Genomic DNA, 26,833 nt, shown 5'->3' with positions numbered 1-26,833 from the left:
ACGGTCTCCTTTGCGGGTTGATATTTTACGTGTCGATAGAACGGGGGGACCGTGGGTTAGTTTCGTAAATTTGGGGATGTAGGAGGTCAATTATTGGCCTATCGATTCGTGTTCCGGAACCTTCCGACTCGGTCGCTTCGTGGTCTTATCGCGGTCGCACCGAGCTTGTACTCGACTGAGGTATCTGCCGTCGGATGCTTCCGGATCGAGGATCGACGGCCCTCGCTCGTGGCGAGAACGGCGATCGGTGGCAATATGGTGAATCTTATGATGGATAGTGGTAATGCAGTCCGGTTCGTGGTCTTACTGCGGTCGCATGGATCTCGTACGCGAACCGTTGGATGCATCTCGAGGTAGGATCGACGGTCTTCGAGCGAACGTTCTCGACACGAAGAAACATGGGAGGAGAGGATTAAAGCTGGTGGCAACACGGTGAATCTCGTGATGTATAGTGGCATATAAAGTGGGATGGAAACCGATCTCGGCTCTTTCTCGCTCTCCAGCTTGCCCTTTTACTGGCTTGCTTCTCTCTCTCTCTTTCTTTGTCTCTCTCTCGATCTGTCGATCCTCGGGAGAAGTTTGGCCCCAAATTCCACCAGATCCGATAGTTCTTACTGTCTCCCGGGGGGCGGAACCCTAATTCTTGGCCTTATTGTTCGAGATCGGCGGTCCTCTCGCCGGGGGTCCGATGGAGGAGGCATTGGAGATGGCGCGGGCCAAGGACACGAAGGAGCGGATGGCCGGGGTGGAGCGGCTCCACCAGGTCCTGGAGGCCACCACCAAGAGCCTCTCCACTGCGGAGGTCACCGCCCTCGTCGACGCATGCATGGATCTGCTCAAGGACAGCAACTTCCGGGTCTCCCAGGGGGCGCTCCAGGCGCTGTCCGCCGCGGCCGTGCTCTCCGGGGAGCACCTCAAGCTCCACTTCAACGGCCTCGTGCCGGCCGTCGTCGAGAGGCTGGGGGACGGGAAGCAGCCTGTGCGGGACGCGGCGAGGCAGCTTCTGATCACTCTCATGGAGGTTGGGGTTCTTTGCAATTTATTTATCTTTCTCTGTTCTGAAATTGGAATTTTCTTGATTCGTTTAGTTCTTAAGTGCAACAAAAGAAAACAAATGGGAACAGTCTCGTTTAGTTTTATTGTTTCAAGGGTTAGATATATCTATAAAATGCACTATTGGATCTGTTGACTCTCCGTTGAAATATCAGAAAATGCATTTTCTTAACTGGTCCAGATATACGAACTCGAATAGGCTGGATTTATATTCGTCTTCTTGGGACACGATAAATGGAATTTCGTGGTCTGTCTTAGGTTTCATATTGTATTAATAAATGATGATGACGATTTAGGGTTTCTGACTTCGCGGTGACAGCCTTTCCATGATGCCTCTTATGAGAGCTCGGTCAACCATCGAAGTTTAAAGGTTCTTTATCTGTTCTTGTTGTTGTCAATCACTGATTTTTTTTTTATGACTAACCACCTGAGTTTCCTTCTCAGATTCTTTAGTTTAATATGCCATATTTTCTGTCCTGCTTGTTTTAACTGATTTTGATCTTGATAAGAATAAGTTTGTCTATTCAACCACGCCAACACTGTGTGTGATTCTGCCTGCAATTTCCTGTATAGGATATCGACTAACAATCTGATGTTCATATGTAAGTTAGGTATCCTCCCCGACCATCATCGTCGAAAGAGCTGGTAGTTATGCTTGGACACATAGAAGTTGGAGAGTGAGGGAAGAATTTGCACGCACAGTAATGACAGCTATTGGACTTTTTGCTTCAACCGAACTCCCTCTTCAGCGAGTTATTCTTCCTCCTGTACGTGTAGCTTTTTGATTTTGAAAGGCTTGTTTTGTTGTCACATGCACGTTCATATGGAACTTCATGATGTATTTATCTATGTCCCACAAAGTGTTTTCCCCTTTGTTTGCAGGTTTTGCAGTTGTTGACTGACTCTAATCAGAGTGTTAGGGAAGCTGCTACTTTATGTATTGAGGTCAGCATGTTGTTTTTAAATGCTTTTTCAACTTCTGCATCATCTGGTGTTTAAAATGATCTGAGCAAAGTAGTGTCTGACTTTTGACACCTTTAATATGAAGTTGGATATGCCATGTAGTATGGGCAACTTTTGATATCTAGTCAGCATAGTGTTTTTTTCATCATAACATAAATGTGATTAAGATTAGAAGGGATAGATTATAATACTTAAGATGTTACCTATTTGAATGTAGTGCACAATATTTTTAAAAAATTAACTATGCGCTACTCCTAATTGCCATAATCTTTAAATGAATGGATGATGAGGAGTGACCATCTCTCAATGTGCTCATTAATTTTTTTAATGTTTCAGACTGCCCAAATGATTTCTTTCAGCCATATCTTTCCATGTATACCCATTTGAATATTCTGATAAACCTCTATGATTTATTGTCTGTGAGAAAAAAAATGCTTCAAAAAGTTTTTGCACTCATATTAGAGACATGGAAGATATTGATGTTTCATTGGATGCTCATCAGAAGTACAGTTTTAAATGATTATGGAATTATCGAACACCCTTTAGATACTTAAATGTAGTTATTGGAGGAACTTATTGGATGTATGATTTTAGTATATTGTCAGATGTTGTTTGTGTTGAGCATAAAGTTATGGATAATGAAATTAAGATGATGATCTAATATTTCTTTCCTTGTGGTCTAAAGCATCATTTTGTATAGTTAGCTTTTTTGTGATGATTATACTGTAGAGATTATTAGTTGTCATGATTCTACCATTTAAAACAAATCTTATGGATTCTCTTGTATGATATTGTGTATTTAAATATTTTTGTTGTGATATGCATAAAATATCTTATGTATGGAACAATATCCATCCTCCACAGATGTTGATGAGTTTGGTGGAACATTTCTTTCAATGGAAAAACATCATTCTGAGTGTAATTGAAGTTAGTAAGTGAAACAACAAGAGGTGCATGCTATTAGGAGAAAACACTACTTGTAGAGGGCTCAATAAATAGGAGACGAGAAGGGATATACTACTTTACTAAGTGGTAGCTAAGAAGGAAGATTAGCATGGACTTCAGAAGAGAAATAGAGATGGGAAAGAGAAAAAAAACAAGTGATAAGAAAAAAAATGCCAACATTTTGTCAAGTCAGTCATCAATACCTATTTAATTTTCTTGGCCTAGCAGATATCACTTTGTAGACCTTTTAGATTCACGTTCTAATCAATTCAGAAATCTAAAATAGCAAGGAAAAAGAAAACTTATGATGAATGCTCTCTTTTCTTATGAGATTCATGTCCCCGGTATCTTATTTGTAAACATCGTACTTACCATATTACTATCCTTGCAGTTATTATAAATTACAAATTTATTAGCTGAATTCAACTATAAAAAATCAAATATGCTTATGACAATACTCCAAAAACAAATGCTGCCTTGAATTGGTTAAATTGGATGTGACAGATTGGCACTTGGGCATTCAAAGGAGGACTTAAGCTGAACCAGCATTTTTCTTCTACATCAAGGCCCAGCATTCCATGAACAATTATTGACACATTCTGACTGCAGCAAGACCTATATCAAATGTAGGCATGAACAGTGAGATATTACTAGAGACAAGGGTTCAAACTGATCAGTACATCACATCAAGATTAATGCAATATGCCAAATGCAGCTTTAGCACTGACATATTGACTATTTTCAATTATTGTTCTAAAAATATACCATGTATGCCTGATCATCGGCACTGGATAAATATGGTATTTTAAATTCCTGATCAGAAATGTGAAGTTAATTCTTTATGTGTGGACACAAAACTTGATCTTGGATGCTTAAAATTAGCAAAATTAGCTAAATGCATAAATTAAAATATGTATGACAAGCGTGACATATATGACTATAATATTGACAGTTTAGTTAAGATTAGTTTCTTCTTTTTTTTTGTAGGAGATGTATGCACAAGGTGGACCTCAATTTCGTGAGGAGTTGCACCGTCACCATCTTCCTTCTTCCATGGTGAGTGTTCAAGGTTTTGGAACATGCTAAATTCAGTTTCTTACATCAGAATTAAGTTTTCTGGATGTATGGCTATTTACAATCAAGTCTAAGTTCTTAGCTTGTGAGAAGCCTCCATTCTGAGAGATGGCTGATTTTACTTGAAACAATTATCAACTGTGCAGCTTAAAGAAATCAATGCCAGGTTAGAAAAAATAGAACCGAAAGTTCAGCCATCTGATGGAGTTGGAATTTCTTATGTATCAGCTGAAACCAGACCATCTTCTGCAAACCATAAGAAGAGCAGTCCAAAGACCAAGATGGCTCCTAGAGAAACCTCATTTTCGAGTGGTAAGTGTTGCTGTTCACCAGAGAACATCCATTGAGTTGGAATGTTGAAATCATTTTGACACACTTTATACTGAAAGAGATGGACATTACATTTCTGGTTTAAATGTCGCTTTGCAAAATTTTTAGTTGTCATGTCCCTAATTTTCATTTGGACATTACTGTAGATGCAAGTATGATGCAGCCATGCTGTACTAGACAGGTTGTATTACGTAAATGCCATATGTTGCAGTATTTCTTTTCTTGTTTTCCCTTTTTGATTTACATAACAGATTCTTTTTGTCTTCTAGCCAAGTCTTAAGTTCATTCTTTGAAATCTTTGACTGCCTGAGGTTGTCTACTCTTAAGAGTTGGCAGCCAAGTGGTGGTATGCAATCAAATATGCACAAGCACCTGCCACTGTTAGAGATGAGGATTGGTGTTGGTAATTGACATGAATATTCCTTTTTTGATTTTTTTTCTCTCTATCATTCTTCATTCCTTCCTTTGTTTTTCTGTTTTTTTTTGTTTTTTCCTCAATTGGCACACCTATGTCATCAGGGCATTTGCTGAAGCATGCCAATGATGTACTCAATTTTCCTTATCAACCTGCATAGTTTCGATATGCAAAATGGTTTTCCTTGCATGTATCACTTCTTATATAGTGTAGTGAATGTACACAGATATTCAGTCAGGTAGAACAAAGTAGGAACATGCAATTGATTGGTCTATCGTAAGGATGATATAAATACAGTTGAAACTTGTTACACCCTTTGGGTTTACGAATCATGCTATTTCTCTGCTTGATATTGTAGAGTAGAGAACTTCAGGTAACCCTGGAATGTCCGGGTATGTTATAAAATTGTCTGGAAGCAGAAAATAAACACTTAATAGTACAAACTAAAGAATTTTGGCAGAGAATCTAGTTTATTACCTGAAAGGGTACACATTCAATGTGTTTTCAGATATGGTCTCTATATTTGCCATAGGGATCATATGATCATGTCAAACACAGGTTAATTAAATGAACTCCATTAATACTTCCTTTCAAAATTGATGAACTTCATCTAGATTTTCTTGGTCAGGCCCCTATTTGATTGGCTTGTATATAATGTGATAATTAGCTTTATTTTCTGCTTTTATGATTTTGTATTATTTCCTTGCTGTGGTCTCTTGTGGTTCAATTTTAAGTGAAATGTAGGTGATATTGATGCTACTGAAAAGCCTGTGGCCCCTATCAAAGTGTACTCCGAGAAGGAACTGATGAGAGAAATGGAAAAGATTGCATCTACACTAGTGCCAGAGAAAGATTGGTCGCTTCGCATTGCTGCCATGCAAAGAGTTGAAAGCCTGGTCTATGGAGGTTTAAGTGCACTTTATTGTTTCCATTTATCGTGCAATTATATCTATGCTATTATACTTTAAGATTCCTTTCTGAGTTGTTACTGGGGGTGCCTATTCTCTACTGAATATGATAGTAGTTGCTGGTTAGCTTTCTTGCAGTTATTTGACCAATTTGAGATTTTTTATTTTCATTTTTTTATAACCAAATTTTGCATAGCATAGGCATCATGTTAGTATTTATCTGCTAACATTGTATTTTTCACCAAATTTTGATCGTGTGCCTTCTCATAGCAAAATTCTCTTTAGCTATTTTGATGGTTTGACTGATGAAACATGGATTATGACTTTTCCTTGATATTCTTTTTCTTTTTGGCATTTGACTACATAAACATGGAAAGTAATCCTGCAGTATTTCTTTGACAAGCCTATGATGACATGCAACTGTTTTATCACAAAGAAGTCTCCAGGTGTATGAATCTTGAAGGGACCTTTGGTCATGGGTTAGGATTGATTTTTCTTGTTGTAAATACAATATCATTAGTCAAACCAATAGTTACTTATGAAAGACAACTGTCATAACCTTAATATGTTTAACCACGTAAATCTAAGCTTTTAAAATATTAAATGACTGGATTAGGAACAACTGAAGATCTAATTGCAAAACAACAAATTAATCAACTCAAGAAATATGAGATGTATTCATTATATAGATCTGGGCAGGAAAAGAATGAGCCAACAATGAAATAGAGAAGATATAATTACTAAGGGAACAGTATTTTGGTGATAGATGGTTAAATTTTAGTATCTTTAAAATTGTCCTCTTATTATTCACAGCTTTGTATTGTTGAATTCTTTTTTCTAATTTTAATATTTGAGATAATTCTTGGGCTGGGATATAACTTGGATATAGGATGGGCCCATCTGTAAGTAACACATAATGCAAGTGGTTTTGTGCAAAATTCTGTATTACTTGTTATATTTGTTATTTGCGTTGTTCCCTTTTAGCATGGTTGTGTAGAACATATGATTGTTATATATTGAGCACGTCTATGTTTATTCTCCCCCCATTCACCAAATATTAGGCAAGTTTTATGTATTTTATATTTCCTTTTTCTTATATCTTGTTTGTGTATCATGGTAAAAATGTTTAAGCTAAAGTTGATAATAGTACACTCATTAGATCCTTTTAAGCCAATCTTAATCTTGCCCACTTCTGATGTGGGAATGATGGGTTGTTATAATTTTCCCTCACTCAAAGGCTTGACGTTCTCGTCAAGGCCCAAAATAGCCTAGATTAAATTCTAGCATGGTGCATGTGATGCGTAGCCCAGTGATGGCTCCACGTCGTGATATGTCCTCTGACTCCATCCACGGGTAGTTTTTTCCTATTCGAGCCCTCTTACTGTGCCCAAATACTAGATCGGCTTTGATACCAAATGTCATGACCTAGGCTCGATATGCTAACGGAGTCTATCAACTTCGTTTGACCTAAACCACTAGTCAAAATACTTAAGTTCAAATTGATAGTAGTATACTCATCAGATCCTTATAATTCAATCTTAATCTTGCCCACTTCCAGTATGGGACTAATCGGGGTATTACATTTTATCTTTAAAAAACCTATTCTAGCTATATGACTATTGCCATGTTGGCTTGTGAGTGTCGTGATGTTCTATGCAACTTGGTGTGAAGAGATGACAAAAGAGTCATTATAGTAAAACCTTGTCTAGATTTCTTGCTTATTGTTAAGTAAGAATTTTGCCTACTATAGAATTGTACTCTTTGCCTTTCTTTCTGAGAGTCTCTTCAGAATAGATTTTGCACCCAAAATAATACCAATCCAACCCATTTCATGAAGAAAATGTGACCAATTAACCAGCTCATTTGATTTGTTTTTATACAATATGCTGTGCCTAAATTATGCTTAACTGAAGCCACCAATGAGCAAAATATTATGTTCATGTCAATGCGCTCTAATTATGCCTTGGCTTAATAATAGGCAATGCATTTGTCTCTTTTTTTCTTGTTTTGCCTTGGAAACTCTTGTCTACATATGTTCTGGATTTAATTGGTCTTGAATGGTTTTTTTAAGACTTCTTATTGTGTATTGCATATATTTCATGATGTTTATTTTTCATGATTCATCGAGGTTTTCCATGTTATTTCTTGAAAAATAGATGCTTTGCAAATTGTTATTCTTTTGATTTTTTCTCATCAACATTAAATTTATTTTATCAGGTGCTACAGATTATCCATCATTTCTTGCACTCCTAAAGCAACTGGGTGCTCCTCTCAGTACTCAGCTATTGGATCGACGTTCTAGCATTGTGAAACAGGTACATTTTGCCTGAATCTTGTAGACTATTATATGTTATGGTAAGGTGAACTATATACAGTTAATAAGATCTTTTGTTTTTGCTTTTGCTTTTGCTTTTTTGGGGAGAGAGGATGCTGTGTGATATAATGATTCGGATAGACAATTTGAGGGTTAAAATTGTTTACTACCACTTGTTGTAATAGTTTCTTTGTAATTCATTCCATAGTTGTGGATAAGTATTGGTGTCTTATATTATAGTTCTAAGCAAGGTATGTAATTTCGAATAATACCGTCCGGTATGGGCGGTACGTACCGGTACACGGACCGTTCGTTACCGGATGGAACGATATATATATATATACGAGGCGACGTCGCCCTGCGTGGGAGAAGGAAAAGGCAACGCTGTGTCGTCGAGGCGATGCGACGTCGCCTTTTATATATATATATATATATATATATATATATATATATATATATATATATATATATATATATACACGCACGCACACACACGAGACGATGTCGCCCCGCCTAGGAGAAGAGAGAGGCGACATTGTCGAATATATATATACCGAGCGGTATACCGTTCGGTATACTGAGAACGGTATACCGCTCGGTATACAATATCGTACCGAGCCGAGCTAACGTTGAAACTCCGGTACGGTACGAAATTACGAACCTTGGTTCTAAGTTTTAACTAAGATTCAATTTTGTGTATTGGTATTGTATTGGTCAGGGCTTGGACTGGTATGTACCAGTTCCATACCAGTTACTGAGCGTCCGAATGCCAGCATCGAGTCTAAAAAAGGGCCCAAAATGGGCTGAAAAAACAGAAAAGTAAATTACTCAGTACAGAACCTGTACTGCCCTGTACTGGGCAGGTAAAGGACCTGTACATCTAGTACAGCTCCGTTACTGGGTATACCATCTGGTTTACACTTGTCCGTTTACCGATAACCCATCTGGACAGTAAATACTACCCATACCGTACCGTAACAGGTGGTGTTGAAACCTTGGTTCTAATGATTGAGTAGCCAAAAACACATGCTCCTGCTAAGTCATTGACTAACAAGAATTGCCCATTTGAAAAGCTCTTTTCCTGATTAAAACCCTTATGCCTGGCTATTAGAGTGGAGCAGCCTTGGTGTGGTATTGAGGGTCACATTTATATTTAAGCTTTATGCTATTGCTATCCAGGCCTTTTCAATGACCACTATAGTACAGCTTGGTTCAGATATGATTAGCTCATATTATATTCTTCTTTGAGGTAAACTAAGGCCTTTGTAGATTAACATCCTTTAATGAGTTCTTAAAAGAGTATTATATTTATCTTTTGCTTATCTAAGATGTTTGATTTTTCTATGGTGTCAAATTGTTCATTTGATATGACATCTAAGAATTATTTGTTAAGCAAACTAGTGAATCTTGCTGTTTGTATCATCTCTTCCAAATGCTCATGTATTTACCTACTTCATGTGTTATACCCTTATATCACATCTAGTGTGATTTGAAAGCTGCCTTATTCATTAGGCGGGCTGAAAAAAAAGCATCTAGTTTGTTGAACCTGTCATTATCACGTGAGATTTGACATGATGAGTGGCATTCACATCGGCAGGGGCACATATTTCACTTGACAGTATGATATCTGCATTCTAATCAACATGCTCTTGCTGCAGGTTTACACTTTTGCTTAATTGGCCATTTGTTTCACATTTTTGCATATTCTTGGTTACATGTGGTATTGTAAATGTTATTCCTTCTGAACATGGTTAGGTAGAATGTCAAAGGTTGCATGGGTATGTGGTATATTTCTACTTTATGATAATTGTTGTGTTTAAGCACCAAATGTTCCTGATTAACTGAAACTTCTGGTTTCCCTGCATTACAAGTCGGCATTGAGAAGTTATCTTGGACTGTATGTTCATTATTTTCTGATTGCGCTTTTCTGCTGTAGGCCTGTCATCTGTTAAACTTACTATCAAAGGAACTGATGGGCGACTTTGAAGCTTGTGCTGATATGCTCATTCCGGTAACACCCGTTGTATGATAAGATTTTGGCTTATTGTTATGAATAAATAACAATATTTTAGTGAATTTTCTTCAGGTGCTTTTGAAGCTTGTTGTGATCACTGTTCTTGTGATTGCGGAATCTGCAGATAATTGTATTAAAACGGTATTGTATGAGATCAGAAACTTTCAGTTTAAACAGATGGTTGGTCTAAAATAGAAATATACTATTCTTTTTCCGGCTAACTTGTCACTGTTCAGATGTTGCGTAACTGCAAAGTTGCTCGTGTGCTCCCTCGGATAGCTGATGTTGCAAAGAATGACAAGAGTGCAGTTCTTCGTGCTAGGTGAGAGTGCTCAATCTTAATACAATCTGTCTCTGTTTCAAACTGTTTTTCGTCACTTCCTATAATCCTATTGGCTATAACAGGTGTTGTGAATATGCACTTCTAATACTGGAGTACTGGGCTGATGCTCCTGAAATACAGCGGTCAGCAGATCTTTATGAAGACCTGATCAAGTGTTGTGTAGCAGATGCAATGAGTGAGGTTGGTGATTGTAATCGATGTTCTTTTCTTTTTTCTATGTGGTAAACATAATCATTAGCTGAATGCCTATGCAGGAAACTTATCCCATCCTATTCACATGCATTGAGGACCCATTCTGAAATTTCTTTTGCTCTATAATTTAAGCCTAACACAATGATGTCCCAAGTTAGATTTATAGTGTTTTATAGGGACAAACTTTGAACTAGGTTCATGAAATTAAAAACTTACACTCAAGTTGGCCACATCTAGTTTGCAACAATGAGCACATCTTACTGTGTTGCTACACTAGAAAATATTGCTTTCTATTTATCTCTTGCACTGTTGATGTAACATCATAACTTCATTTAAATATTGCACACCGCTAGGTGCGTTCAACTGCTCGTACTTGCTATCGGATGTTCACAAAAACTTGGCCAGATCGTTCCCGGCGACTGTTTTTATCATTTGATCCTGTCATACAGAGGGTATGAAGTTTTCATTTGGTTTAAGGAACCTTATTTTGGTCTTCCTGATTGTGATAAGATGAAAATATTTGCAGATAATAAATGAAGAGGATGGAGGTATGCATAAAAGATATGCTTCTCCTTCTCTCCGTGAAAGGGGAGTACAGTTTTCTCGTGCTCCCTCTCAAGCCAGTAGCGCAAACGTAGTTGGATATGGTACCTCTGCTATTGTTGCAATGGACAAGAGTGCAACTATTTCCACAGGGACATCTCTTTCCTCGGCTAGCCTCCTTTCACAATCCAAGACACTTGGCAAAAGTTCAGAAAGAAGCCTTGAGAGTGTGCTTCATGCAAGCAAACAGAAGGTGTCTGCTATTGAAAGTTTATTGAAAGGTGTGAGCATATCTGAGAAGCATAACTTCACAAGTGCACGCTCTACCAGCTTGGATCTAGGTATCCCCTGAGATGCTAAATTGTATCTTTCTCCGTGTTGACTTTAATTATTTTATTAACTGTTACAGTTTGCTTCTGTCAATAATGGCCAGTTGCACTCTTAATGCAGTATGCTATGCTTAGCAAGCCTGCAAGAGCGAAAAGTATTTTACCTCATTTTGCTCCTAGTGCAGGAGTTGATGCTCCATCCACTCGTGATCCGCTGGTTCCTAGTGTTTCTTCTCCGGATCTTTTCTCTGCACAGAGCTCAGTATTGGCTGACTCAATTGTTGCAAACATTACGAAAGGCAGCAACAGGAATGGTGGCTCTAATATGTCTGAGGTCCTGAGTTCTCAGGTCCAACAATCCAGAGACCCTTTGAAATTGTCTCACCTCAGTCATGTAACATCTGATACCCTGTCATCTTTGTCATTGTCTTACATGAAAAGATCTTCTGAACGATTGCAAGAAATAAGTGGCAGTGAAGACAATGTTGATCTCAGGTTAAGTAGACGGCTTCCGAGTATCCATACTGATAGACAATATCTGGAGACACCTTATAAGGATTCTGGCTATAGGGATTCACAGAATAGTTACATTCCTAACTTTCAGCGACCTCTTTTAAGGAAGCAGGTGACAGGAAGGACTCTTGCAAGTAGCAGAAGTAGTTTTGATGATAGTCAAATCCCAGCAAGTGAAATGTCTAGCTATATCGATGGTCCAGCATCACTAAGTGATGCACTCACTGAGGGACTAAGCCCTAGTTCAGACTGGGTAGCTAGGGTTTCCGCATTTAATTATCTCTGGAGTTTGTTGCAGCAGGGGCCAAAGGGTATTTTGGAGATTACGCAGAATTTTGAGAAGGTTATGAAATTGTTTTTCCGATACTTGGATGATCCTCACCATAAAGTTGCACAGGCAGCTTTTTCCACTCTTGCAGAAATTATTCCATCATGCAGAAAGCCTTTTGAGAGTTACCTGGAAAGAACATTGCCACATGTCTTTTCTAGATTAATTGATCCAAAGGAACTGGTAAGGCAACCATGTTCAGCAACACTGGAGATAGTTGGTAAGACATACAATATTGATTCTCTTCTTCCAGCACTTCTTAGATCTTTGGATGAGCAGAGATCTCCTAAAGCAAAGTTGGCTGTTATTCAATTTGCAAATAATTCCTTTAATAAACATACAATAAATGCTGATGGCTATAGTAACAACGGATTTCTTAAGCTATGGCTTGCTAAGTTAGCACCTTTGGTAAATGATAAAAATGTAAGGCTGAAGGAAGCATCCATATCTGGCATCATATCAGTTTACTCCCATTTTGATCCAACAGCAGTCTTAAATTTTATTCTCAGTCTTTCTGTTGAAGAGCAGAACTCATTAAGACGGGCACTTAAGCAGTATACGCCTCGTATAGAGGTTGATCTTATGAACTTTTTGCAGAATAAGAAAGAACGTCAAAGGTCAAAACCATTTTATGACCAATCGGATGTTGTTGGAACTTCTTCCGAGGAAGGTTATGTTGGTGCATCGAAGAAAAGTCACCATTTTGGTCGTTATTCAGCCGGTTCAGTTGACGATGAAGGAGAGAAGAAGTGGAGTTTAACTCATGAATTGACACAACTTGATGTTTCCATTGGTAAAGCAGCTACTGATGAGTCTCGTCACCCATTCGAGAATATTGATGACTACGGTTCTGACCCTTTATCACAAGGTACTGGGTCAGTTAATAATTGCTTACAGAAAACAGAGATGACTATTGAGCATGAGAGTTCTGTGTTGACTCCACGTCTAGATATCAATAGACTGGTTAGTTCTGATGGACATAAGGCTGCTGATATGAATCATGGTGGTGAAATCAGTATAAGTTCTGAGTTCAATAATGAGAAGCTTAGTTCTGCAAATGCCATTCTCCCAGGAGACAGTGGGCCTAGTATTCCCCAACTTCTTCATCAGGTATGTAAAAGATGCTTTAGTTCATAAAAATATCTTTTCATATTATGCATTATTTAAATATTCTTAAAGCTATCAGAACCAGTTTTTGTAAGGTAGTGCTTTACATGCCTTAGTTTTATATTGTTTTTACAACTTGTTATTGTAGATTTGCAATATTAATGATGTGAACTCAAGTTCAGAGAAACAAGATGCACTACAACAGCTGGTTGAAGTTTCATTGAAAAATGATACCTCTGTCTGGACCAAGGTAATGATCCTTGTTCTTTATTCTTATAAACCTTGACTCATGATCTTCTATTAACTTCTGCCTGGACATGACACAAATTAATTTAGCAATTATTACTCATTCTTTTTCGGGTGGTTGAATGTTTAAGGATCAGATCATTATGAGAAAAGAATAAAAGGCTAGCAGCAATGTAGTCATGAAGCTGAAAATCTTTAGTTTTGGCATTTAATGTGATGAAATTTTGTTATTGTAAATGGAGGTACAATTTTAGTGTCAATAAGGAGGTAATGGCAAGTAGTACAAAACTCGTCTGTAAAGGTTTCAGCTGGCTGAAGAAGCATATGGTACATCAGTATTGACCATAGGACTGAGACTTCAATTTGATGATGGAGGTGGCTTTTAGGAAGGAAAAAATAGGAATAAAGGGGAGAGAAAGATAACAAGGGAGGAAAAAAACCAAAACTAGAATAATTCTCATAGCATATGTTTTTTTTTTCCATGTCTTCTCTTCTTTCTTGTGTCACATGTATATCCTCTCCGAGTCACCAGGAAGGAAGAGGGAAAAGTTCTGAAAGGAGAAGAGGAGAGGTGGTGTCAGGGAGAAGAGGAAGGAAGAAAGGGGTGACATTGATTGAAGAGAGCCTGATTGAAATTTAAAAACGTTTACTTTCTCTTTGCAATAACTTCTTAACCATGATATTGGTACCAAGGCTGAAGCTCAAGGAGTTTTGGCTTGGTCACATGGATATGCACAACAACATATGCTAAATGGTAGCAACATTTGTTTCAGATTATGCGGGAAAGAGTCTTATGAAATTCATAATCACATCTCAGATAGATTCAATAACATCGGCTGGATAAGAAGATTGACAACAATTGTAAAAATTCATATGGTTAAGGATCGGAGAGCATAATACAATTTGAAAAAAAAAAAGTCATTTGACCCTTTCCATTCACTTACTTTTCTTAGAAGAGAGAGAGAGAGAGAGATAGAGGTACTTTTTGGTGAAGGATTCCATATGTAAATATAGACAAAGTGGTTACTGTTGATGCTTATTGACAATCACCAATGTGGTCCCCCAAATGTATTTCATCCTTTACAAGGTGGCCTACTGCTGTTAAGATTGTGGCATCCTTGATTAAGAGGAATGTTAATGTAGATAAACTTGAAACATAGTCACTATGTAACATAGTTCGACAATGATTGTTCTTTATGTAAAATTCAACTTATTAGGATATGAGGTGTGCATTTCTGTTTTTGTGATTTTGTATGATAAATCATTGTATTTCTTTTTACACTAGTAAGCTATGATATGCTTATGTTATGCATATGCAAGCTCTAGTGAGTAGTGACATTCGATGTTCCTGCAGTATTTCAATCAGATCTTAACAGCTGTGCTTGAGGTGTTGGATGATTCTGATTCTTCAGTACGGGAGCTTGCTCTTTCTTTGGTTGTTAGGATGCTTAACAATCAGGTCTCCCATTTGCTCTTCCTGCATTCTTATCAGTAGACAGTCTTTAAGTTTTAAGTTTATTTTCTTTCTTAATGTTTTCTAATTACAGAAAAGTGAGATGGAAGATTCTATCGAAATTGTTACTGAAAAATTGCTTCATGTGACAAAAGACGTGGTTGTGAAGGTACCAGACTTCTGTTCTTTAGATGCTATTTGTGCTTACCTTTCTTTAGTTTTTTATTTTTATTTCAAATTTGCAGGTTTCAAGTGAAGCAAACCAATGCTTGAATATAATCTTATCACAATTTGATCCATTCCAATTCCTTAGTGTATGTGAATGTTTGAGTTAAATTGTTGGTTAGACATTGATATTTATAAATTAATCAGGGAGTTGAACGTTTAGATTGATATCCATCCTTTTTTATGTTTGGTAATTGCAGGTCATTGTACCTTTGTTGATCAGTGATGATGAAAAGACACTTGTCATTTGTATCAACTGTTTAACCAAGGTATTTCTTTCTTATTTTTCTCCTATCCTTTTTTCATGTTTGCTAAGTGCTTTTAAGCTTTTCTCAAGTCAGATTATCTGTTTTCTCACAATAATCTAAGGCATGATACCTTTTATTTTTTTTATTTCCTTTTTATGTCACCTTGTATTAGAATGGGACTCTCACTGGCAGGACAATGGTAGCAAGAAAATTTAATTGTTCCATGTAATTTGAACAGTGTTATTGGTACTGACCCAACGACTCTCCGACGTTATTTGTAATAGAAAATACAGAAATAATTAGTGTAATGTATAATATAGAAAAAAGTAACATATATATACATATCTTCTTATTTTTATATCACATAATCTTTGTCTGCTTTCTGTTTTCTTATATCATCTTTTCTCACTTATTTTTCTTTTTCTTTCTTTTCTCCTCTCCTAATCATTTTATTTAGCAACATGGGCCCAAGCGGTGATGCGCCCCAGACATGCGCCAATCTGGAGCATCAAGTTTGGAATCAGCAATTAATTCTTTCCTTATTTCTCTTCTTTAATCTTTATCAACTTTCAGAACTCTCCCCCATTCTAGCTTCTTGGGTGATGTCTGGTCCAAGTGGTCCTAGTGGGTGATGGTGATGGCTGGTGGATGTCATAGATGGGGCATAAGCAGAGAGGGATGTCACCAAACAGAATGATGTCATAAATTGGGCGTCAAAGACATACTCAAATATGAGTGATATGTTCCTTTTCCAAGTGTAGAACTGATGCAGTTGGTGTCCACCTGGCTAGTTCAGGCCCCTAATTCAAACCTGGCCGGATCAGCCAGTTTTGTATGGTTTGTATGCATGAATTGTACCAGGCAGGTCCAGTTTTGAGAGTTTCTGGTCGGATCAGCTGTTATAGCTGGTTCTCATTGTAACACCGAGTATTGGAAGACTTTGATGACTAGGAGGAAGAAAGTTGGTAAATATGTTACTGGGTACTGTTTGCTTTTAAGATTTTATCTTCTTATCTCTTAAATGACCCTTAAGTGAAAATTGCATTGTTGACTGGAAATTTAGAGGTTTTTTAATTGCTTTTGGTGGTCTCATAATTGCTTGTAAATTTGCCTAATATATTGTTTGTATTGTATAGGTGCTTGCTTTTTTACTTATGTTCATCCTGCAAACATGTTGATGGGTTTCTTTTGGCTTCTGGCTATCGTCTAGAGATGTTGTGTTTTAGAATTTAATGTGCATCATCGTTTATTTATGTTCATCCTGGAAACATGTTGATGGGTTTCTATTGGCTTCTTGCTATTGTCTCAGACCCAGATTTCTTTTTTTTTTTCTTTTGAGAATTTAATGTGCTTTCAATCCGTTGCTAGAATAATATTCCTGAAATTGTTGGTGAATCTATTGTTTCTGCTGTCATAGAAATGGAATTTGTCACCATCCTGGTCCATTGTGTTTTAATTGGTCTTGTCACATTTGGATTGTGTGGGTTTGCCTCATGTTGGTAGATGCTTTGTATGAGAATCATCACCTTCATGTCAGATTGCTTTTATTGTTATGTTGACTGGAATCTGCTTTCCTTTTAGTTATGTAAAATGTACTTGCTGGATTCTTGTGGTTGAGGGTCTTTTCCTTGGGAATTGATAAAAAACGGGAAGTTCGGGTTCAAAAGTCACAGCTTGTTTCAATTTGTCAGTTTCTCTTCATAGCTTCTTTTTGAAAAGTTGAAACTGATGAATAATTTAATTATCAAACTTTGGACCATGATCTAGTTATTGCAGAAGCAAAATTTAGTGAAATTTATCTTCATGAGAATTATGGAGCTATCATGAAACGTTCTTGTTTGAAAAGAGAACAAAAGACCTTTATTGACTTTTGGAGATAGAGTACTAGTATGATGAATATTTTTAAAAACATTCCAGTAGAAAATCTAATCCATATATAAAGAGCACTTCCAATCTACCCATCTGACTTACTCTAACCTAAATCTGAAGTGGGGAACATATTGTTTCATGCTCATCTGCTGATCTTTGATGATAAATATTGTAAAAATATTTTGGAATCCTTTGATATGTGTACTGCAATTGACTATGTTAAGAATATGACTCCTGTTAGTTCTCCTCCAGCTTGTTGGTCGACTTCCACATGAAGATTTGATGAAACATTTGCCTTCCTTTTTGCCGGCGTTGTTTAATGCATTCAAAAACCAGAGTCCAGATGTGAGGAAGGTATGATTTCTCATTCTCTGTACAGCATAGACAAGACATGTATCTTTATTTTTTTCCCATCTGATCCTTGTCATGATGTTCTTTTTGCCTTTTCAATGGATGTGTTATCAAGTTTTTAAAAGAAATGCAACTCATAAATGGTGATACATACATAGAAAACACATGTATGTGGGAAACATTTCAAGTTGGAACTTTTGCCCGGATAACAAAAATTAGCATCTTTACTTAAGTAGTGCTAATAGTCAAAATCAGATGATCTGCATGAATGAAGCTGGTATATCTCGAGGAATATTACCCGTTATTATGAACATTTTGTCAATTTCTATCGTGCATCTAGATTCCCTAGTAATTCCACAAGAACAAGGTATCTATCTGGTTAAAGTATTGACATGATTAGTGGCCATCACATTAGCCTGGTTCTTTTTCACAATGGTAGCAATAGTTGTAATTTGCATTTTATGTATGTCCATTAAAGTTACTGGGTATGTCAAGTACATAATTGTTTTTTAGATTGCTTAGTGAACCATCAAGTCAATCTCTTGTGCTGACAGGTCCTACAAGGTGAGATTTGAGAGGATCACAAGAAAATTTCATTGAACAACTATAAGTGTCCTAAGGCTAATCACCTCCTTTGTTTTCTTTCACTTAAACATCTTTTTCTCTTTTTATTATTGTCCTTTCCATGTGTTCTAGCTTGCGTCGTTCTCTATTCAGTTATCTTATTCTAGCTGGCATTGTTTTGTTTCTTGTGTTTGATGGGGTTTAGAGTGGAACAGAGCATGACAATGAAAATAGAAACTTGTACAAAACAATAGAATGTTAGTACCCAAAGATGAGCATGAGGTAATAGGTCTGTATATTTGTCTATACCAACAGTGTGACAGGCCTAAAAACATATATAATTATGTTGGATAATGAGTTCATAGGCACACGCTTTACGAGTATTAAAAATTCAAAAATCTTTCTAAAAGAACTGATAGATAAATGATAAGTTTGCTAGATTTGGTTTTTTGAAATTAATCTATACCATTGAACTACCTGCATTCTAAGGTCGGAGAAGCATGGTTTGTTGTTTGTGTTTTTCTAAGAACATTTTGTGCAACGGTTTTGAATAGAATTAAGGAGTGCCAAACTGTGGCCCTTATCAAATGTGGCATGGGTAGAGCTGTTAATGTGTAGGATCTGATCTTCTTTGGCTCAATAGCAAATCAATTTAAGAGATATGGATGTATTCTCTGATCTTGCAATTTGGTAAATGGTGCAATTTAATCTAAAGATGTGATTCATTATTTATTCACAGATCAGAGTTTCTTCGAGCTGACAATTAGAATATCCTAATACAATTGTTCTATGTTGTTGACTTTTATCCAAATAAAAGTAAGATGAGATAGAGGAGAAACCTAATTGTCCTCTCAGTTCCCTTATCCTAGTTTGTCCTCTATTAAATTCCGCCATCAACTCTTCATTCCCCCTCTTTATCCACATCCTTCCACCTCCACTCCCTCTCCATCTCATCATCCCTTTGTTCCTCTCCACCTTCATTCCTCCAAAATTTTAACCACCTCCATTTCCGTTCCAATATCTTTTCTATCTTCATTATCTCCTGCTGCCCTGGGCTGCTGCAACCCTATCTGTTAATGTAATTGGGGGTGATTGCTTAGGGGAGATGCCCCGCATTAGTGACCAATTTAGAACCATGGCAATTGTGCCACAATCTGATCTCCAGTCTTCTTAAGGTCTGACAGAACTTCTATGGCATTAGTAACCGACTCCAACACAGTGGCCTTGTCCTAACCTTTTGTCTCTCCCTCCCTCCTCACCTCTCATTCCTTTCTAATGGTCCTTTTCTTTTCTCTCTCATTTCGTCTTTCATTCTTCGAGCACCATTTTGCATTTTGTTTACATTCGTTCTTTTAGTTTTGTTGTCCCTCAATCAACTGCGACATGAGTCTTAAACAAGTTTTCAAAGTGCATTGTTCAGTCATGCTGTTTCTTTTATTGATTTCTCCTAAACGTGGTTGATTAGGAAACAGCTTCTAACATATTGACATTTCTTATAATTCTTTTGAAATAAGAGGAAAAGGGAAATGATTTTGGCAGATCTGTTGATTTGATCATCATAATTGGTGCACAAAATCAAGTCCTTCGAATCTCTCTTCCTCTAGAGCTAAACAGTCCAACATTCATCATGTAAATATATGCAAGGTGTTTTGAGATAATGGCTCTTTTTTTTGTCTTAGCGGTCTTGGTTTTCAATTTCTCGGCCAAAGACCAAATGTGTATATCTTAAATAAAGAAGGAAGAAGAAATAAAGGGGAAAGGGAAACTGCTTTTGAAGCATGTTTGAGAAAAAGAAATATACATAGTATTGAAGATATAGGAGGCCCATGATTCCCATTTCTGCTTGGAGTAAAGTCAGAAACAACAGGATTATCCCTCGAGAAAGTTGAGAATCGATGAGTGTCCCTTTTTCTTGTAACAATTTTCCTGGCAAAGCTATTCTTGACAGACTTGCTTTCATTATGTTCTGGAAGACACCATTGACTGATTTTCCACTTTTCATGGGAGGTACAGTGAGATTCAAGTTCATAGGAGATAAGTCTGTTATTTGGTTGTTTATCATGGATATGTATGTACTTGTGCATTCTATGTGATGTCTTAGACCCTTCGTTAATATTTGTCTGACACAAGTCTTCTTTTGTTGTTTCTAATTTTTCAGACTGTTGTTTTCTGTTTGGTGGAAATTTATATCATGCTTGGGAAGTCATTCTTACCACATTTGGAGGGTCTGAGTAGCACGCAACTTAGGCTAGTGACTATCTATGCAAACCGAATTTCACAGGCAAGGTCCGGTGCTCCGATCGATCATTAAATGTCTTCTGTGTATTGTTTGTTTTTGGTGAGGCGAGGTTGTGTATTTGTATAGTGTAACCATTGTCCCTTGGTATCGGACATTGTATGTGCTGTTGTTTTTTTCTTTTCTTTTTTTTTTCTTTCCTGATTGATGGTTTCCGGGACGGGGCTTTGTTGGAGATGGGTGAGTTTATTTATCATGCTGTACAGAAGCATGTAACCGGAGCTTCCGTCGATCCTGTATTGTTCATTGCTCAGTGATTACAGGGTAATGGTGTTATCTAACATGACAAGTATGTTTTGAGCAGTCTGTGTTATGAATTTTCCCTTTTGAAGTTTTCCCCTTGCATTTTGATGGTATTCTACAGTGGCAATGCAAAAGCTGTGATTCTTCATGGTTTCGCCCTGCTTATTGTTAAGTCAGTGTGTGTGTTCGGTAGAAGCTACGGCTACTCGCAGAGCAATTCCGGTGGCTTGTTACTGTACTGTGCCTCCTGCCCATTTTGTTTAAGCTCGGATCAGATAATGCAACTATTTAAATTGCAAAGAATGCTAATTGGTTGGAAGAGTAGTCCGGCATGCGCATCGTAAGGCTCAGGGGCTTAGGATTGAATGGTCGTGTTCATTTCCGATACAATCAGAGATGTCAGAAAATTCTGCAAGAAGAGAACGATCCTTCTCCGATGCTAAAGTCTGCAAAAAGAAAGAAAGGTTCAGAGTATGTGTTTTAGAGGGGATTGATTAGGTAGAGCTAAATAAACCGATAGAGTGGAAGAGCCTTTTTAGAGGGGATTGATTAGGTAGAGCTAAATAAACCGACAGAGTGGAAGAGCCTGTTGTATGCGAGGCGAGGGGGTCCCAAGATTCCTGTAACAGCTCATAACTGTTTTTAACTGTTAGAGCTGATTAACCGCAGTCGCTCCCTCCGTTGGAATTGGATTAGTCGGATACGGTAACCGCTTTCCTGTGGTCTGCTGACTAAAGGGGTACTTCGTCAGCTGTGACATTTGCGACCCTTGGAAGTCCTGACACCATGCATGGTTGATAACATTGCTGTTCTTCCAAAAACCCACTCATTCAGGTGAGAGGATGGATTACACCATATACTACTTCCGAAAGCAAAAAAAGATTGCTGGAATGCGAAACCATAACACAGTAAGAAAGGTTCACATTCTTTGTCATATTCTCATAACTATAAATCCTAAAGCCACAAGATAACTAGAAGTTGCCCACCATCCAACAGATGGAAAGGTTAAACTTCATATACAAGTCCCAAACTGCCGGTTTCAAATGCATGGTCCCTCTACTTACCATGCCGGAAAAAGAGGTCCTGTGCCACCCTCCTTCTCGGCATCAGGGACACTGATGTAGCAGTAGAGGTGGTTGCTCATCTCCCATCTCCAATCCTCCTTCCTCGACACAGTCATCGGTGGCCACCTGTTAATCCTCACGTAGTGGTCCCTGATTTGCCCCTCGCCCACGTAGCTCGTCATGATCGAGTATGTGCACTCGTGCCCCCCCCAAACTTTGTCATCACGATCTGCAGTGTGGGAGCCATTTGGATGGAAGTAGCGGTGCATCGGTGGGCTGGTGCCTTTCCATGAAGGATCGAGGTTCCGCCAATATTCTGGGGCAGCCTGCAAAACAAGCATGTGAAAGGAGGAATAAGGAAAGATGATTACTGTAGCAGTTCAGCTAATCAGTTCAAGCAAAGGCCACCATCGTTCCTTTCATCAATTTCTTGACATACTATCAGAAGCTGTTCTTGGTGCCCCGAAATGTCTTATTTTTTCTTTTTTATCTTATTTTTTCTTTTTTAACAATCCTGAATTCTTATCTTCCAAGACTACATATCACTCGCAAGAAAAAGAGGCCAAGGTTTATGCTAAATAATCAAATCTCTTATTTTATCAAGTTAAATAATTTGAGTTAAACCCCAGCCAATCTAACTTCCACATTTGAACATTTCGCATTTCAGAAATGAAGGCTTCTGGTTGTCCCCACTGAAAAGGAAGATTCAGTTGATTAATAAATTACATAAATGAAGAGAGCAGATAGAATTACTATCAGAAGTTGGCTATTTGCCAACCAAACATTCAACACTATTAAGAGCTTCATACAATAAAGATTAAAAAAAGATAATAAGTTGGTAGATCACTGCTTTACCGAAAGGCGATCAACTGATTGAATTTGAAAAAGAAAGATTGGATCGAGGTGAGAGTACTAGTTACTTCGTAATGACCTTGCTAGAAGGTAAATTCATCTATTAGTTGAGCTAATGAATGCGTAGTATTGCATACCTTCTTATAACGAAATTCCCAAACATGATCGCAGAGATCCTCCTTCATGATGCGAGTCTGGAAAATCAATGATTATTATAATTTAGTGCACTCTAGAACATGATTTTACGTGGAATCATGTGGTGAGGAAACATAGTAGCATTGAATGAAAATTCAACACCTAAAGCCACAAGGTAGAAGATAAAATATGAATGACCTTTGTCTGGAACCGGATAGAACCGAATGAAAATTGTGTTTAAATGCAATGAGGTCCGCAGGTAGTTTGCATCAATGAATGACCTTTTAACAGTATGACAAAGTGACCTTACCTCAAGAAATATTACAATGAGACCAATTGAAGATGGCATACACAAATACATAGCTATTTTTCATTCAGAAGACTAAATTCATACTGCGAACGTGTAAAGGAACAGATTATTAACCTTCCACCAATCGTGTCAGGGTACATCTATCATCTTCTACTTTATGGACAGAGCTTTTTGAAGGCCTCAAATGTGAGATCAATACTACGCTGACTCCAAAACACATTCCATATGCCAACATCAGAACACATGCAAATACAAATATTGAAAGCTGAGATTCTCTAATTTGAGATGTAAGAAGAAGTTTTAGAAGCATCTCTCCTTGTTACTTTTAAGAAAAGTTCATAGCATCCAATACTCTGGAAATCAATTGTTCAATTGTACTTTGATTAAAAATATGGCCTATAACAATACAAAATATTGTCTTTTTAATCTTCAAATGCCTATAGATCAAGTTCATGGGTTCCCTCTTCCAATTTTCAAATTATGTAGTCTAAGATGCACTTTATTAACTAGATCTATCTACATCATAAGTTCCAGCCTCAGATATGCATAAAAGAATCAGCAAAATGGATTGGATTTTGACCTCTATGCTCTCCAAGGGGATTACAGTTAGCAAAACTCTGAATGACACATCATACTTCCTCTTCTTTGATATCTCTATATGTACTTTCTTGTAAGACATATGGATGCATGAAGTACTTGGTTTTTATTTTCTAAGTAACAACTTGGGGCTTCAAAAATATGGCAATCTGATACAAAGGATCAGAAATTAAAATCTTTATAGAATATTTACAGGTTAGTTATCCATATATCACATGCAGGTAACAGACAAGGATGGCATTCAATAGAAATACAAATTCTTTTAACCTCCCATTTATAGAAAAAGCTTGTATATGTGATCATTAAGATTAACAAAACGAGTGTCCTGCAATATAAAATGTTTCCTCTCTCCAAAAGATAAAATGCTGCTGAGAAAGAAATGTTGATTTCTGTTCACTTTAATTGTTAACAGAAGATAATATGCCTATAGCGATGAAAGTGTCAGTTGACAGCAAGGTCACTCAGCTTATAAAGTGTTCACATACAACCATCTTGCTCTCACTAAAAGCCAAGTGGCCATTCTTCTTTATTTCCTTATTTTCATTGAGTACTTTCTCTTTATCAGATTCTGCCAGACAAATCTTCCGAGCACAAAAAAGATCATTGAGTTAAAACCTTCAGCAAGATGTGACACCAAAAATTTAGCTTATAAAGCATAATTAAATATCCATGTAGTTAAAACCCTAGTCACTAAATTAGATATATGCATGGAGGTCTATCCTAAAAGAACAGAACTGAAGATCTAAAAGATTGAAACTAATCTAAGAGACTGAAAATAGATTGTGCACAAAATATCCAATCTGAAGGCAATCTCTCACTCTTTTCCCATCCACAATGGACATAGAATAAGCTGCTAGTCTTGATGCTCCTCGCAAATTTGACATCCGGGGGATATGTGCCTTCCCTTTCAACAATTTTGCATACTGGAACAAGAACATCTAGTAGTGAGTTTATTCAAAAGAAACTTCATGAAAACACAGAGTTCATAATTACGGGAAACCAATTATAGCTCAGGTAAGAAACAGCACGAAGAAAATGAAAAGACTAGTCTACACGATTATCTCCTTAATTTTCTTACACCAAAAATATATATAGAGACAGGATTAATTTCAGCGGATAGATTCTGATAAGTGAGGTTGATATCTACCCAATGATGTAAAATAAAGTGCTAAGTCTAATGTCAAATTTGACAGTAATCTCCCTTGGGCTTGAAAATTCCTCGCCCCAACTTGAATTCTTGCACCTTTGTGTATACAGTAGGATGCTGTGTGATTCTTCGCGTGCTCAAAGGATAAGAATGTAGTTATCCCTCTTTTTCGTGTATTATGTCAAGTTTTTGAAGTAGATGGCCTCTCGTATAATCTGGTTTTGCAATTATGCACATATAGCTTGAACTAATCATCCACTGAAATAGTAAAAGCCAGCGTGGTTCACTATCCCCACCACCACCACCACTAAGTATGATTCCATTGGGGTCTGTTCTACTTTAGACCTCAATGGATATTATGCTCAGTCGAAGTCAAGAAATGAAGGTGATCGATGCATGTAACGCCTGAACATTAGAAAAAGCTAACATCTTACGTTTTGGTGGGAACATGATCAGCCTGATCGAACTTGTCATTCCCACGTGAGCCTGAGTATGAGATCTTCCAACCACAGGGGAGGAATGTAGAATTTTTCCCAAAAAGAAGTAAAAAATACGATTTTTTCCATGAATAAGTGAACATTTTAAAGAATAAAAAGGAGGCCAAAGAGAAGAATAAAGGCAGAGAAAGTGAGCTCCAAAAGAAGTGCAAAAAACTAGTTAAATAGCAGGTAAAGCAATTCAAAGAATCATTAAAATGCAAGAAAATAGGGCATCAAAGCGTGCGAGAAACCAAAACCAAATCTTTGACATCCCTCGCTTTAACTCGAACTTGTCCGGAGGCGAAAAATTACCGCTTGAATCGCATCGATTTAGCAAAGTAAAATATGGCGAATTCGTCGCCGACAAACATCGGGCTAAACTCAGTTTACATCGGAAAGCATGGCGAAGGAGAATACATGGGGGTGAAGAACCAACCTTTGGGGCCCAAAGGCGGTCGCTGGAGGCGATTTCATGCCAGCCGCGAGATACCACCGTGCATCGTGCCACGCTGCGCGCGTCCGCGAACTCGAGAATCTTCGTCACCACATCCGGCCCCAGCACCACCAGCGGATCCCTCGCCGCTCCCTCCCGCTCCTCCCGTGCCGCTCGGGCTCCTCCGTCGGCATCTCGCCTCCCCTGCCGGGTCCGTTTCCCCCCACCGCCCACGTCTCTGCTTAGCACCGCCATCGGAGCGCGCCACGAAGAGGGACGAACCAACAATATCGAAGGCCGTGTGTTGTGGAGTCTCTAAATATAAGTCGGCACGCAATGGCGCCTACCAATAGACTTGTTTGCCCTTCGTACATCGCCGTGAGAAAACTCCATTAACGGATGCCACGAGGGCATAATAGTCATTCCGTAACCAATCAACGATTTCGTGACCGGACGATGTTCATCGATTGCTTTGGGTCCCAAAACCATTAAAGACAAAAAGACAAATTTCGCCACCGGTGTCTTAAACAGTCCCAAAACGCTGCTGTCTAAGCTAAATATTTTCTTCTTCTTTTGCCAAGTATTAAGATATTATATAGTATTATTCGTTAGTGGCTAACACAAACTTGTCGAACAGAAAGAAGGGGAGAGTAAAAGATGACTGAGGCGGCAGCGGTAGTTTAAGTGTCGAAGTAATGATGGTGAGGCGACAGAGGCGGTGCAAACCAAAGACAAGCGGCTGCGGCGGCAAGGCAGCACGAGGCGGTCACCGTCAATAGGAAATCGGCAGAGAGAACTTGGTTTGGACCGACCCGACCGGCCCGGACCGGACCGGTATGGTAGGGAGATTTTAGGTTGGACCGGAATATCGGCCCACCTGGCATTTAGAAGACCCGCGATTGATACTTGGGCTTCAACTTCCGCAGATTTGATTGCAACCCAACACCACC

At 38.0% G+C, this 26,833-nt stretch overlaps 2 protein-coding genes across 2 annotated transcripts; one reads left to right on the top strand and one right to left on the bottom strand.

Annotated features, from left to right (window-relative positions):
* Window positions 1–494: 494 nt before the first annotated feature.
* On the top strand, window positions 495–20,954 carry LOC135626550 (CLIP-associated protein-like). The gene is made up of 21 exons (XM_065131948.1): window positions 495–1,021; window positions 1,665–1,820; window positions 1,936–1,998; window positions 3,949–4,017; window positions 4,182–4,347; window positions 5,525–5,686; window positions 7,906–8,003; window positions 9,939–10,013; window positions 10,089–10,157; window positions 10,253–10,338; window positions 10,422–10,539; window positions 10,905–11,003; window positions 11,078–11,435; window positions 11,609–13,374; window positions 13,520–13,621; window positions 14,972–15,076; window positions 15,165–15,239; window positions 15,316–15,384; window positions 15,496–15,564; window positions 17,665–17,766; window positions 20,486–20,954. The coding sequence occupies exons 1-21, from the start codon at window positions 689–691 to the stop codon at window positions 20,636–20,638; spliced, it is 4,293 nt and encodes a 1,430-aa protein (XP_064988020.1). The 5' UTR covers window positions 495–688; the 3' UTR covers window positions 20,639–20,954.
* A 775-nt stretch (window positions 20,955–21,729) lies between these two features.
* Window positions 21,730–26,166, bottom strand: LOC135626552 (uncharacterized). The gene is made up of 4 exons (XM_065131950.1): window positions 25,887–26,166; window positions 24,643–24,747; window positions 22,920–22,976; window positions 21,730–22,256 (listed from the first exon to the last, which is right to left on the bottom strand). The coding sequence occupies exons 1-4, from the start codon at window positions 26,136–26,138 to the stop codon at window positions 21,927–21,929; spliced, it is 744 nt and encodes a 247-aa protein (XP_064988022.1). The 5' UTR covers window positions 26,139–26,166; the 3' UTR covers window positions 21,730–21,926.
* Between the last annotated feature and the right edge of the window lie 667 nt (window positions 26,167–26,833).

Source organism: Musa acuminata, chromosome BXJ2-11 (genome assembly GCF_036884655.1).
Source record: "Musa acuminata AAA Group cultivar baxijiao chromosome BXJ2-11, Cavendish_Baxijiao_AAA, whole genome shotgun sequence".
Classification (NCBI taxonomy): domain Eukaryota; kingdom Viridiplantae; phylum Streptophyta; class Magnoliopsida; order Zingiberales; family Musaceae; genus Musa; species Musa acuminata.
This window is presented reverse-complemented; position numbering and strand designations above follow the sequence as displayed.

Coding starts and splice junctions, on each gene's coding strand:
- LOC135626550 (XM_065131948.1), top strand. CDS start 689: ATGGAGGAGGCATTGGAGATGGCGCGGGCCAAGGACACGAAGGAGCGG. Junction 1,022..1,664: donor TTCTGATCACTCTCATGGAG/GTTGGGGTTCTT, acceptor TATGTAAGTTAG/GTATCCTCCCCGACCATCAT. Junction 10,158..10,252: donor CAGATAATTGTATTAAAACG/GTATTGTATGAG, acceptor GTCACTGTTCAG/ATGTTGCGTAACTGCAAAGT.
- LOC135626552 (XM_065131950.1), bottom strand. CDS start 26,138: ATGGCGGTGCTAAGCAGAGACGTGGGCGGTGGGGGGAAACGGACCCGG. Junction 22,977..24,642: donor CCATTGTGGATGGGAAAAGA/GTGAGAGATTGC, acceptor TTGATTTTCCAG/ACTCGCATCATGAAGGAGGA. Junction 22,257..22,919: donor GGGAATTTCGTTATAAGAAG/GTATGCAATACT, acceptor CTTGTTTTGCAG/GCTGCCCCAGAATATTGGCG.